General features: G+C 41.9%; 1 protein-coding gene across 3 annotated transcripts in view; it reads right to left on the reverse strand.

Annotated features, from left to right (window-relative positions):
- Positions 1-3,587: 3,587 nt before the first annotated feature.
- LOC105012601 (potassium voltage-gated channel subfamily KQT member 4) overlaps positions 3,588-15,023 on the reverse strand; it is a 59,159-nt gene continuing 47,723 nt past the window's right edge. For 2 of the 3 annotated variants that reach the window (XM_034294886.1, XM_029122947.2), the window contains exons 11-15: positions 13,694-13,793; positions 9,024-9,062; positions 7,968-8,099; positions 7,078-7,222; positions 3,588-6,605 (exon numbers count right to left, since the gene is read on the reverse strand). In XM_034294886.1, coding sequence (XP_034150777.1) covers positions 6,402-6,605; positions 7,078-7,222; positions 7,968-8,099; positions 9,024-9,062; positions 13,694-13,793 — 620 coding nt within the window. In that variant the 3' untranslated portion in view covers positions 3,588-6,401. The remainder of the gene's footprint in view (positions 6,606-7,077; positions 7,223-7,967; positions 8,100-9,023; positions 9,063-13,693; positions 13,794-15,023) is intronic. The other variant, XM_010873558.3, reaches the window with a different exon arrangement.

A 15,023-nucleotide genomic window follows, 5' to 3' on the forward strand; every position in this document is an offset into this window, starting at 1 on the left:
AGTCATTCAACGAGACTCACAGGGTAGGGAAACTCAATGTTCAGTATATTGTGCAGATTGTGAAAGATGGACAAAGACTGATCAAGAAACGCAGAATGACAGACAAACAGTGAGAAAGAGAGAAACAGAGGGATGGAATAAGAGATTATTGTATTGTGCCAATTTCCATCAGCAGGCCTTGCCTAGTTGTTTTTTGTTACATGAGTAAAAGCTGCGGTCTTTGATTTCATTAGCCTTGTAACTCTCTGCATTCTGTAGTAATGACATCATCCCACTAACACCCTTTCTTGCCACCTGATCCCGAGTACAAATCTGAGCTAAAAGTGCAATAACATATATTTGGTGTCATTACTTTTGAGTTATTATACTGTACGTCTTTCAGTTTGCTAAATTGCACCATAATGAACGAAGAGACCTTATTCTATCACAAATGTAGCTAATAAGACTGCTGGGTCGGGCTGAGAACATACCATTCTGTAAAGCTGAGTCGGTTGAGCAAGGTGCTTGTAATGCCAGGACTGTAGGTTTGATTCCTGGGTCCACACACGTGAAATGTACGCACTCATGACTAAGTTGTTTTGTAGGGGCCTAAACTTTAAGCAAGATTATTCAAAGAAAATAAATTGTAATAAAAAACGAATAATGTTACTCAAAAACAGCTGTCCCACAATTATTGACACCCCTAGAAACTCTTGTGAATAAAATCAAAATGACGTATATTTTGATTATGATTTTGAGTCTTTAGGAAGACTTAAATGGTCATCCACTGGGATATAAATCTGAGATGAAACGGATTGAGCTCCCTTAGTCAGACATCATCATGGCCAGTGAACGCAATCACAAAAAAAAAATGTTGACCTTCACAAATTAGGTAAGATCTATAAAAAGTAAGCTACACACCTAAAAATACCCATCTCCACTATTAAGGCAATAAGAAAGAAATGTAAAACCAAATACTGAAGCTGTGGTGAACCTGCCTGGAATAAGACATGCATTTTTCCACCATACAGAGTTAGAAGGATGGTTCAAGTGACAGTATTTTTTCAAAAGTTGGAGAATTCCAGAAGTTAGTTACATCTTAAGGTCACCAAACTGCCAAAACTATGATGAGACGCCACCTCCATGCCAACAAGTTGTTTGGATGGGTTCCCAGAAAACAGCCTCTGCTGTCACCCAACCCCAAACGTAAGCGACTGGAGTTTGCTGTATGTCATTTGAACTTTGATTGGAACAAGGTTTAATGGTCCAATGAGACAAAATGTGGCTTTTTGACAACAAACACCAGAGGTCTGACACATAAAGAGCCATGGTCATGCAGAAAATAATCTAACTCCCACTGTGAAATAGGATGGTGGATCTGTGATGTTGTGGGGCTCTTTTACTTCCAACGGCCTTGGGAACCTTGTGAAAATGCATGAGAACATGGATTCCATCAAGTTAAGGGGGATTTTAATGTTATAGGGGACCACTCAGAGCTTTTATCTTGGCAAATGTAGGGTGCACAAAGTATTAAATACAGGGGTGCCAATTATTGTCAGAAAAACGCCCTATCAGGACCAAGATACAATCCATTTTGTACCTGTATTCATTTGGGTACACCCTGACGTATGCTGTGTCTGTGTATATTAAGATCCAATTCTGATACAGGTTTATTTTTTGCTGTGAATTGTGGACGGTAAACCTCCACAGTAAAACTTCAAACCACCAGTTGTGTATCATCCCACTTCATCTGTCACTCCGAGAGAAAGCAGCACCTCTGCAACCACGAGCCTCCTCTTTGTGCCCCTTAGCTGGAGATTACCTGAAACCCAGGGGTCTTTCTCTCAGGAATGCAAAAAAAAAAAAGTGATCCCACAATCTACCTCTAAAGGAATGAAGGGAATGGAGAGAAGCAGAGCCACTGGGCGGAGATACTTGAAGACGTATGGTCTTGACAACCTGCTGACAAATAGGTGGAATGGAAGATATATGATGCATCTCAAATGCCAACTAAGCTACGTAAAGTTCGATTTGATACAAAGGTACCCTGAACATCATCATTAGTAGGCTAAGCAGTCTAGAGAAAGAAAAAAAAGGAGTCTTTATTAATAAAATGAGGAACTGGCAACATCAACATTCAATTAAAGAGCTTTATTGAAACAAATAAATTAATAAGTTAGTCAAATGAGTTATCCTCAACAAGTAGTAAGCATTTTACGGTTTCACTCTTAGAAACCAAATCAGGTGCATATTAGAAAAAAAAAATTACGTAATCAATCATTGAAATTGCATGGAAGACATTTTGTTAGCACTAGATTATTGCTTCGACGTTGTGGTAATTTTCTCATTTTAACAACAGTTCCCATTCATTAGCCTGGGGCTGTAGAAGGAAGGGGGGATGGAATGTTGCTATGGCAGCTAGTCAGAGCGCCCATCCCAAATGGCACCCTATTCCCTTCATAGTGCACTACTAATGACCAGGGCCCATCAGCGATGGGTTGGAATCTTTAAAGGGACAGAAATAAATCAACATGCGGAAGAAGACAATAGATTAGATTTAGATCATGCATAGCATTCATATATCCCTCAGACAATCAGAGATGTGCTCCGCACAGTTGCTAAAGAAGCTAATGCCCCGCTGGAGGTTACCTCGGAGGTAGTTGTGTGGAAGCCATTTGATCTCTGTTACATGCTTAGGAAGTAAAGGCTGGACAATGTGCCAGACAAAATACGATCAATGTGCGATCCTTCAGTCCCAAAATGTGTCAGAATATGAATACATAAGCGAAGCAATGATTGGTTTACAACTACACATTCCAGTCAGTCTTTCTGTCAGCAGAGAAAAACATGACATGCCCAAGCTACGGTGTCCTAGTGTGATAACAAACTGAGAACAATACAAATATCAATTTCCTTCTTTTCTGTCAAACCACCAGTTGTCAATTCTAATATGAAGCAGAGCATTCTGTATTGCCGCTCAACACCATCAAAAATATGATTTTAGAAGGCACACGTCTTTCCATTCATGTCATGAATCCATTCAGAAAGGAAAATACGGATTAGTATATTAAACTCTAAAGACAAGCAGGTTTCATGTGAGACGGTCTCGTATACAGTAAATGTGTTAAGTGTGTTACTTACTGGGCATCTCAAGATTTACAGTGAAATTACTGGACTTGTCAGTCTGACAATTTAGTTTAGGACAATAACAAAAAATGTAACATCCAACAATAAATAATGAAATGATGTCAAACAAAATGCAACTTCAACTTTTGATACAAATATTCTGTAACAAAAGCATCAGATTGTGGCATCGATGTGTCTCCCCAGACTTAAGCGTTTCTCAGAATCTCCAGTACCTTTGAATGGAACATTTATGCACCTGAGTCAAATAAATGCTGGCTTGATTAAACCAAAGAACTTTGGAGAGACATGCTTGTATTGGCTGAAAACAGCCAACTGAGATTCTGAGAAAAAGAAATTGTCCTTCATCATTAGGGCCGGATGCAATTATGTCTTACCACGGACAAATAAATGGTTGAGCTTTGGGACTTGGTCTCTGACAAACTTTGGTAACTTTTATATTTTGTTGATTGGACATTAAAAAAAAGCGACATATTATTTTAAACAAACTGACACAAAAACACAAAAATAGATATTAAACGTGTTTGATTAAAAGTATGCCACGGATCTCTGTAGGTGCCATAATGTTAGCTACAGTGGGAAAAATAACTTTGAGGTGCGTGTTCTCCAGTTCTGTCCATCAGAAAAGCTTTACAAAGCATATATCTATGAGTGAACCATTGTTTATCGTCATAAACAACCAAATTATAACATTGCTCCTCACCTGGGTTGTGTGTTTTACACAACTTTTTTGCTCATCTTTATCTTCACCTTTACGGTGCTAATCAATTTCCACCTGACTGTACCACATAATGGCTCGAGTGTAATAGCTATTCTAGGTAAAGCGAGAAAGGCCTCTGCTTTGAGTGCTCCTTGAGATAGAGGCAGTAAAGAAGTATTTATAAGGTCAGAACTGTTTTCTAAGACACATGCGTAGATAGGAGACACTGCATTACCGGAGATCATGCTTATGACATGGATGGATGTCTCCCAGGCATTATCCTATCCGACACCACCTCACGCCACCAGTCAGCATTCAGACAACTGGCCACAGCACAGGTAAGGTGCTTTCTCCCTGTTCACTGGCTGTAAATACTAAGTGCATGTGTCGAGGGAATCAACAAGACAACAGTTCTCTCTTAACCACCAATGGCAGAAACTAAGGCTGTTTTCCGACAATGGCCCATGCATTCTAAGTAGTAGCTACTGAGTATCCATGCTGGAATGTAGTCTGAGAAAGGGGGATAGTCGTTGCCGGAATGCAGTACAATCTTGTCATAGACACGAACTGATTGGCCCGCCTAAACCAGTCGCCACAAAACACAGGAGTGGGACCCTGTGAAAATGGAGGAGGAGTGAGAAAAGAGTGTCTACGGATCAGTGTTGTCTTACCCTATGGTGAGATCTGAGCCTGGAACATGCATGACTGACCGATGGGCTGCAAGGCAAGGATTTTCTATGAAGGATTCAGCACATGGAAAACATCCTATATCCATCTTAACTGGACCCTGTGTGGGGACATGGACAGAGTGTCCATTTCATGAATCAGATTCTGAAAATAAAGAGCGATTCCTTCCCGTCAGTCTGTTTCAAACTGTTACACGATAACATATTGGCTGTATAAAAGGAGGAACTTTTTCATTAAAAAGTGGGCTAATTGGAGAAAGGATCATAAGTTGGTGACTGTAATGGAGCATCTTGGATGCACTTCAATAAGGGATGGTATGAATGAGTCCTCTTTTCACAACACGATACTGCTCATGGTGACAAGGGTGGAACAACCACCATGTAACAAACTGGACAAAAGGGCAAGGTGAGAAGGATAACGTTTTGACAGAAATAGCTGGGAGTTATTCTATCCATGTTGACCCATCCATTTTGGGTATTTTTTCCAGTGTGGGTAGCCCAAGAGCGTAGTGGGGACAAGAGAGTTGAGCTGGGATCAGTGTAGTGGGGACAAGAGAGTTCAGCTGGGATCAGTGTGTTGGGGACAAGAGAGTTGAGCTGGGATCAGAGTGGTGGGGACAAGAGAGATGAGCTGGGATCAGAGTAGTGGGGACAAGAGAGTTGAGCTGGGATCAGAGTGGTGGGGACAAGAGAGATGAGCTGGGATCAGAGTGGTGGGGACAAGAGAGATGAGCTGGGATCAGAGTGGTGGGGACAAGAGAGATGAGCTGGGATCAGAGTGGTGGGGACAAGAGAGATGAGCTAGGATCAGAGTGGTGGGGACAAGAGAGATGAGCTGGGATCAGAGTGGTGGGGACAAGAGAAGGTGAGGAGGGTCTGGCAATGGGCATCTGCAGTACATTGATCAGAGGTTAAAGACAGTCCATCTCCCGTAGCAACAGTGTCTGACCTACAAGAGAGCAGATATCCCCAAATCATAGCATTAGTCCAGCCTGTAGGAGGGCTTCAGCATTTCTTCACTCATTAATTTGGAAGTATATCTATTACCAAGGAAGAAACAAGGAAAGGAATAACACTGAACTGATATGAGAAACCAAAAAATCCTGTAAAAAAATTACAAAACCCCGACTTTGCTCAAAGTTGAATCTACAGCTTTAGGAAAAGGCATTGATGGATACAGTTTGTACAACATAATTGGTAAGTGATACTGGTTGGATTTCGTAGTCAAGTAGTTCGTCCTTCTTTTCCTGCTGCTCTTCTTTCCCCTGAGGGAATGAGACTGAGTAGTGTACAGAGGGGCTTTGGTCAGTTCTCTGCTCAGGCAGCACCCTCTGGTGGTCGGTGTCTGTATGTTCAGTGCAAGATGCAGAGGTCCACAGTTTCACTGGCAATGTTCTCTCCAAGGTCCTGTTTTTAGGGTAAGGGTTAGGGGCTATCATGGCGAGATGACGAGGAAGGGGGAGGTTCCGGGCGAGAACAGGTGAGAGGATGTAGTGTGAGGAATGGTGAGGGTTGCCTGGGGCCGTTTGGTTAATAAAGAGCCTACAAGGATGAAGTGTCCGCTCAAAGAGAACGTTAAAAACATGGAGGGAAGAAGGATTCTAAGGAGGAGGATCGGTCTAAATAAGTGTTGGTCCTACGTGTGGAGTATGAATCCATAAAGGTCCAGGCAGGTGAATCTAAAGGGGAGAAGTCAGACTTCCAACATCAGGGATCCAAGTGGTTCAGGACTTAATGAGAAGGTTGAGAGTTACAACACTGAAAGTTAAAGGGGGTTACTGTTTTGGGTGCTGCTACAGTACAGTATGTTGACATGAAATCTCAGGGCTTAAATACATTTAGGTGAGGGTCTTGTAGCAGGCCCTAGACCCAGTCTTCGAGTACAGTACCAGTCAGTCCATGTTGCTGGACTCTGACCGGGAGATGTTGAGTGTGTTGGCGGAGGGAAAGCGGTCGTGGTGGTCTGTAGGGCTGTGGTAGTCTGATGTCAGGTCTGGTTCCAACAGGGATGACAGGGTGAAGTTGGAGGAGCCCTTCTTCAGACACTGGCTGTAGAAGTTAAGAAGGAGGTCCAGCTTGTTCTCTATAGACTGTACCTGCACACAAGCAAGATATACATGCCACAGTTTAAAATACACTCTATAGATGTACACACATCACACAGAAACCATATGTTCGACTACATTATTACCAGTGTGTTAAATTTTTAAAAAAGGCACATTTGCCATGATTATATCACAGATTGTAATTTCCCTGGTATTATCTCACAAATTATTTGAAAAGTTAATTGCATTGTTTTCTCAACCAAATAATTAATTTACCTAATTGATTAAGCACCAGGCCAATACCAGCTGAAACAGGGCTATAATGTTAGCAGTGTTTTCCACTACACTTCCCTCAGAGGTATAGAAACACCTTAGCAATCATGCTGTTGCATAATAAAGGTGCAAAGTATTCCACGGAGTGGCCATAAACTCAGGAAAGCCAGGTGAAAAAGTGACTCTAGGTGCTGGCTGTGGGCCTGCAAACATGATCATTACCTGAGGTCCTGTGCTATTAGCCCTCTACCTGTTTCTCCACTTTAATGACTCGTCCCATCATGCTGAGCTCGTCCATGAGGTCCAGTTCTGGAGGGGTCTTCTCTCCCTTCTCACTCCTCACCTTCTTGTTGTCCGGCTGGTAGGACGAACCACGGCCCACTATCTGATCCACCCTGAGGAGAACCAAGACGACAAGCACAACAATCAGGAACAATATATCAAATTGGTTCATTTCCCAGTGGTATGGTTAGTATTGAGGATTATATCTAGGTAAAATTTAAGCATACATTTAGCTTTATTGAGGTTAAGGTTAGAGTTAGGTTTAGATTAGGGTTAGGTTAAGGTTAGGATTATGGTTAGGTTTAGGGTTAAGATTAGGGCAAGGGAGCATTTTGTTTTTCTGGCCCCATGAGGATATAAAAACCAACATGTTTGTGTGTGTGTGTGTGTGCCTGGTTTGCAGACTCTATTAATGTGTGTGTGTGTGTGTACCTGGTTTGAAGACTCTATTAATGTGTGTGTGTGTGTGTGTGTACCTGGTTTGCAGACTCTATTAATATGTGTGTGTGTACCTGGTTTGCAGACTCTATTAATGTGTGTTTGTGTGTGTGTGTGTGTGTGTGTTTGTGTACCTTTTTTGCAGACACTATTAATGTGTGTGTGTACCTGGTTTGCAGACTCTATTAATGTGTGTGTGTGTGTGTGTGTGTGTGTGTACCTGGTTTACAGACTCTATTCATGTGTGTGTGTGTCTCTGTGTGTGTACCTGGGTTACAGACTCTATTAATGTGTGTGTGTGTCTCTGTGTGTGTACCTGGTTTACAGACTCTATTAATGTGTGTGTGTGTGTCTCTGTGTGTGTACCTGGTTTACAGACTCTATTAATGTGTGTGTGTGTGTGTGTGTGTGTGTCTGTACCTGGTTTGTAGACTCTTGATTCTGCCCAGCATGTCCAGGTGTCCAGCGGAGTATTGCTCTATGACATCCTTCACATCATACGGACGCAATGTCTCCTTAAACTTCCTCTTGGCCACCAGAAACTTCAGGATCCTAAACACACACACACACACTTTAATAAAATATTACCTAGAATATGTACGTGTGCGTGCCAACAGAAATAGACCAGTGAATGCTGCCAATGCATTTAACCATAAAACAAGCACTGTGTTTCATCAGTTACTATGCAAGTGGGACAAAAGGGTAGGTAGCATTTAACATAACCACATTTAACATAACCACATTTAACATAACCACATTTAACATAACCACATTTAACATACAGAGTACTGCAAGTACAGGTATTAAAATCCAAATGCAAATGTACACCTTATTTTTCGATTTTCTGAGTTGTTAGGTAAAATCAAAAGATTGACAAATCACGACTGATCTATTAAACTAAGAAAGTCATACTGTATCATGGAACCAGTCAGCCTATTCCCTACAATGGAAACTCCAGCAGAAATACCTTCCAATATTCCTATTTTTGATGGCAAAAATATGTACAGAAGGTAAAGGTGTCTGAATGCTTTCCAAAGCCCAAAGTAGATAAATAAATATAATCCAAATTTAAGCAAACTCAACGTAACATCAACGTAACATCAACGTAACATCACAGGTCTAGTCCGTAACTAAAAAACGTGCAAGTGTTGCTCTGCTCGGTGGGTTCTCCTCATGACAAGGGCGTAGCGGCTAGCGCCAAAGATAAATGAAACTCAGTTAAAACCTTTTTCAAAACTCCTAAACACTACTGTGATCGTCACAACTAATTTGCTACATCGATCAACACACCGCACTGTAACTTTATAAATGGAACAGGCAGTCAAAGTGACCTTATCAATATCATTCACAAATGGCCTTGTAGAATGACACCATGGGAAAGTGCCGAAGGGATTCCCCTTTGCTGTGGCCTTTAACAAGGACATTGCTACTGTATTACCAAGGCAGTATGTAGAGAGCCATATATAGAATACTTACTGTATACATATCTCTAATCGACACCCTTGTTCCGGTGCTCTGTGTGAGGAGAGAGGGACACACTGTTTTCTGCACACCCTCCGAGTCTCTGCTTAGTCAACTATTAGTTCACTCCCTCTCAAACACACACACACACACGCACTCACATGCGCACCCCACAATAGGTGAACCCCAGAGTGTGTCTGGTCTAATCTTTTCTCTCACCGAGAAGGTTGTGGGGACAGACGCTTCAGCGCACAAAACTAATTATGTTGGCGTCCACCCTGCACTAATCACTGGCCTTTTCCTAGAGAGACGTTAAGGCTGAGACGGGGCTGAGGAGCGTTGACCAAGCATTTACTGTACAATACAGTCGACGGCAACAACATTACTGTTTAAGGCAGAGTTACGGCCGCTTGTCACACTAGTGGGGAGATGGAGAGTAGAAGCGTCTGGCTGGCGTCATGGAAGGAAGTGTGGGGGCGGGGCGGTTACCCCCCCCCCTCCCCGATCCACCCCCTGCCCAGACCCAGAGGTGCTTGCTCGGCAGAATAAAGGAAACGGCAAATGTTAGTGGCGCAAAATAGACGCACTTAACCTGTCAACGCACACTATGATGGATTGCTTTGTGATTCGGGGTGGGACGAGGTGGCAAGGAGGGAAACTATTGTATGAGAAACTCCTATCACTCACACACAGATGGGCTGAGGGTGCTGGATAATCAGTGTGTTTTGTCACAGTTTGGGGGGGTGGGGGGGTAATCAAATGAACGTGTCGTGCGAAGCTCAGTTGGTAAAGCAGCAAGCACCACTGTTGACTCAGATGTTAAAGTTAGTTGAAATATACCGGACATAATGTAGGAGTACACAAATGGTAGATAAAACTGATATCCAGATAGTTTGGTAAAACATATTAATCAGCTACAGTAGTTGAGAGGTTATGGTGAAACATATTAAACAACTACAGTAGTTGAGATGGTATGGTGAAATACATTAAACAGCTACAGTAATTGGGAGAGTATGGTGAAACACAATAAACAACTACAGTAGTTGAGAGGGTATGTTGAAACACATTAAACAACTACAGTAGTTGAGAGGGTATGTTGAAACACATTAAACAACTCCAGTAGTTGAGAGGGTATGTTGAAACACATTAAACAACTCCAGTAGTTGAGAGGGTATGTTGAAACACATTAAACAACTACAGTAGTTGAGAGGGTATGTTGAAACACATTAAACAACTCCAGTAGTTGAGAGGGTATGTTGAAACACATTAAACAACTCCAGTAGTTGAGAGGGTATGTTGAAACACATTAAACAACTCCAGTAGTTGAGAGGGTATGTTGAAACACATTAAACAACTACAGTAGTTGAGAGGGTATGTTGAAACACATTAAACAACTCCAGTAGTTGAGAGGGTATGTTGAAACACATTAAACAACTACAGTAGTTGAGAGGGTATGGTGAAACATATTAAACAGCTACAGGTTGAAAGGATATGGTGAAACAGACATATTCAGGGCTGTATAACACATTAGGACCAAGCTCAAGCTTATGAGGTCTGAGAATCTCGAGTGGGACGGCATGACAAATGCTAACCGTTTTGAAGAATGAACATACTGAAGAAGTGCGATTGGAGTTTAGCGCTGTGTGTTGCAACTCTAGAGTAATGTCACTGTAAGAAACCCACAGCCACACATGAACTCACTCTCCCTTTTCTTTCCAACAAACCCCCCCCTCACTCTCCCTGTCTCTCTTCTTTTCTCTTTTCTGCTATGCTGGAGACAGGGGACGTATTAGAAGGGTGGTGGTCCACAGATGGTGCAACCAACAGCCCTCAGCGGACCCTACCCCCATCCTCCCCACACAGCACTCTGGGTGCATTCTTGATGACTACAGAGTTTGGTCTAGATTTTTGCAGGGTGTATTTTCATTTTCTGCAGGTAGATGCATTTTTTCGTTTCTGCCAGGTGTGGGTAAAAGAAAGAGCAGAAGGGAATGAAAATAAAGGGAAAAATCCCATTTTATTTCCATCCTCTAAGGAGTTCCTCAAAGAGCTGAGTCGTCTCTCTTCGTCGTGTGGTTATATTCATACACTGGTCAGTGTGAAGAACGTACAGCTAACTGGTATAGTGGCATGGTTGGCACTAAATCATTAGCTACAGGCTCAGAGGCTCTTTAAGAGTATTATTAAGATTTGGATCAAATACAGCTCTGGAAAAAATTCAGAAACCATTTCAACTTTATCTTTTCTTTCCAAAAAAGTCGAAGAGGAAGGTTTTGAGTGAGGAACAGAAGGGTTCAAATTAAGAGACCACTGGAAATTGAACGGAAAGGAAAGAAAAAGGGGCGATGGTCTCTTCATTTTTTCCAGAGCTGTATATGCGAGTCAGCACTGAATATGCAAGTTAGCTGTAAGTCATTTTTGGTTTGGTTTTATGTTAAATTACTTCATTAGTTAATAGAGTGTGATGGAAGAGCAATGCCAGTTATATGTGTAGATGAGTTCACTGCACAGCTTATTATATGTTTCATTGAAAACCATAAGGAACATAAAAACATTCAATGGTAAGCACAGTACCACTTCTAAACTGTTCAAAAAGTAAAAGCCTCCTATCTGTTCAAAAGTAAAGAAGTTGGCACTGATTGATTTTGCAGAGCTTGATGAGTTCTCGGAGACCTACAGAAGATATCTCACAGCCTCTATCTTCCCCTCCTCTAACCATCCTTCTGAACCCCGAACAGCACACCCAACATTTCCACAGACAGGTAGGGAGCATGATTAACTGGAAGAGTCATCCAAAAATGAAGCCTCAGCATTCTGGCTCGTGCTAAATCTACCTGTTAAGTAAAACACATAAATCTTAGGTGGAGAACTAACATAAGGCCCCAGCGTTCCTTCCAAGGTGAACATACGCGTCGACGTGCACACACGTGCCCCAGTGTCTAAGAACTAGGAAGGAACTCCCTACTCTCCAGTAAAGTACAGAACCATAAGAGCTACAGTAGTTCCTCACCCTGCCTCCTCCTAGGTCAGTCAGCCCAAGTGGATTATTGTTGGATCTTCAATGGTGACTAAAATACACGTTCAAAACTAAGGATTTGAAAACCAAAGGCCTCAACCTGTGGACCTAGGTCATGGCATCATTTTTGATCTGGTTGGTTCAGCTTGGCATGGAGGGGTATTCTGCTGTATACTGGTGATGTGCTAATATTAAAATAACATGTGGTCCTTTTGACCTTGGTCCACTGAGCTATTACACTACCGACAAACACCGAGCCATTTGCAACGCTGCCAAGATTTGCAGGAATATCTCCTGAGTTTGGTGCCAAGCAGGCGTAAGCTTTCTGATAATATTATTTGTGTTTCATTTTATTTGTACTCCGAAATTGAGAAGTAGCTATATTTCAACCTAGAAGGGTCTACATTATGTATTTCCACCTAGAAGGCTCTACAGCCTTACATTATAAAACACCATTCTATAGACGCTGAGTATAAACAGAAACACAAACATTGTCATATAGCATGAAGATGGAGAGGGTTGGTATGGCTGACTCTGGGGACATACACCAACACTATGTCTGGCAGACTGGTATCGTTCTATGATACTTACAGAGTTTCTCAAAAGTATTTCTCCCCTTGTATTTTGTGATACAACATTAAATCAAAATTTTGAGTTTTGCCACTGATCAACACAAATAAGCTCCATAATATCAAAGAGAAAAATGTAATCTACAAAATGTATTACAAATACAATTCTGGCAAACTCTAGCCAAGATCTGACTAGCTTAGCATCATTACAACGTTACAAAAAAAATTCAGAATGTAAATGTGAATGAACAAAAACTTGGATACAAAAAGTAGTCTACTCACAGACTTATCTTAACAAGTTTTAGTGAGTAAAAATTATTTTGTCTGCTTGGATATGAAGACTGGTCAGAGGTTAGCTGATTTAAAGTGACTGCACTAAGTCTATGGTGATGGCCTTGGTTTGGGACTGCTTTGCTAGTTCAGGGCCTGGACAAACTTTAATATTTGAGTCAACCATGAGTTCCATTTTGTTCTTGGGGAGAATATGAGGCCATCTGTCAAAAGGCTGAATCTTAGCGGAACAAGGACAATGCAGCAGGATAATGATCTAAACACACAACCAATGCTAAAACAAAACGTCTCAAAAAGAAGAAATGGAGGGTTATGGAATGTCACTTTTATAGCCCATATCGCAATCATATCGAAAGGCTTTTGGGGTGATTTCAAGCCCTTGAACATTTGAAGAACTACTGTAAAGGAGTAGGCAAAAAATTCCTTCCAGTTGATGCATGACACTTGAAAGACATTTACAAGAAACGGCTAGATCAAGTTATAAGCCAAAAAGGGCAATATCACCTTAATGAAGATCGGTATGAACTTCTTACATCGCACTATGAAATAGCATTTTGTTGATTTTTACTGAATACATTATTGCAAAGCATAATACTTCAGTGTAATTTATAAAATTGTATAGCCTCGACTGTATAAACCCCAATCTTTAAATAGGCCAAAATGTAATAAGTGCCTTTCTGAAAATCATTGGATAATCATACAGATCTGCTGTTTTAAAAAAAAAAAAACAGTGGAGGTTGGCGAATAGGAGTCCCCCTATCAAGCCGGGCGATTTACGCCTGTAATAATTCAAACGGTGAAGGACTCACCTGACAGCCCGTATCAAGGTTTTCACTGCTGGGATCACTTCCTCCATGGCCACATCACAATACGGCTTGTCTTCAACGCTGTCCTCCCCTACTCCTTCCACTGTAGACAACACAACACATGCAGCGTCAGGGGGTGTGTGTGCAACGGGGGGACAAATCCACCTAGGATGGGACAATTACATGAAATGTTCTCCAGAGCTATCTTGAGGGGACACCAGTGCTGTAATGTTGTCTTAGTTTGCGCCCTCGTTTTGCTCGCTTCTGTAGCTCTGCAAATTCAGCTATTGTGTATGAACCTCTACCAACATGGAACAAACGTAGTTAACGTGCATTGAGTGCCTTTCAAATGGTGGAAACGAACACTGTCACCTTGCCAGCTAAGGAACGCTACATGCATTGTATTGCAAATTCAAAACAGCTGCAAACACTGGTTGATGTTACTGTAGCTTGCTAGCAAAAGTCAGCTAACCACTAGCTAACAAAGTGTGACCTGTAATTCAATGCAGCGGAAATGAAGGCTGGTGCCGGTTATAAATGTGTATTTTTATTTTATTTATTTTATTTTATTGTATTGAGTGGTATAAGTAAAGAAAGGTCTAACATATTGTATCGGCCTTGGTAAGGCCACTGCTCGCCTCTCCAAATGGGATATACCTATCTGGAGCAGTGGGTAGTGCACCCGTCTGGGGAGCCAAAGGTTGCGGGTTTGACACTGCCAGCAAAATTCTACAATATCCTTAGTTTGAACGACTTACTGAAAGTCTACCCCCAACAAGAGACTGTTAGAATCCCACACACCCACTGTACCTGCACGATGTGCCACTGCCGGGGGAGGGGGGGCAGTGGATCGAACCATTGAGAAGCTAAGGGCAGGGGTTGCAATTTAACGTGCTATTAAGTGTCTATAAGAGCCAGATTGCTTTCACTGCACATTATTGAAATTACATATTATATTTACAGTGATATTTTTTTTGGGGGGGGAATCATAGTTTTCCCCAGACAGGGGGGTGGGGGGTGAGCAGGTGAGAGGGTTTGTATGTTTGCCTTTACACTGTGAAGGTGTGTGAGTGTGTGTGTGAGTCTTTACTCTGTGGACATGCGTGTGTGTGAGTGTGTATGCCTTTACACTGTGGACATGTGTGTGTGAGTGTGTATGCCTTTACACTGTGGACATGTGTGTGTGTGAGTGTGTATGCCTTTACTCTGTGGACATGTGTGAGTGTGTATGCCTTTACACTGTGGACATGCGTGTGTGTGAGTGTGTGTGCCTTTACTCTCTGGACATGCGTGTGTGTGAGTGTGTATGCCTTTACACTGTGGACATGTGTGT

This window comes from Esox lucius, chromosome 10, assembly GCF_011004845.1.
Source record: "Esox lucius isolate fEsoLuc1 chromosome 10, fEsoLuc1.pri, whole genome shotgun sequence".
Classification (NCBI taxonomy): Eukaryota; Metazoa; Chordata; class Actinopteri; order Esociformes; family Esocidae; genus Esox; species Esox lucius.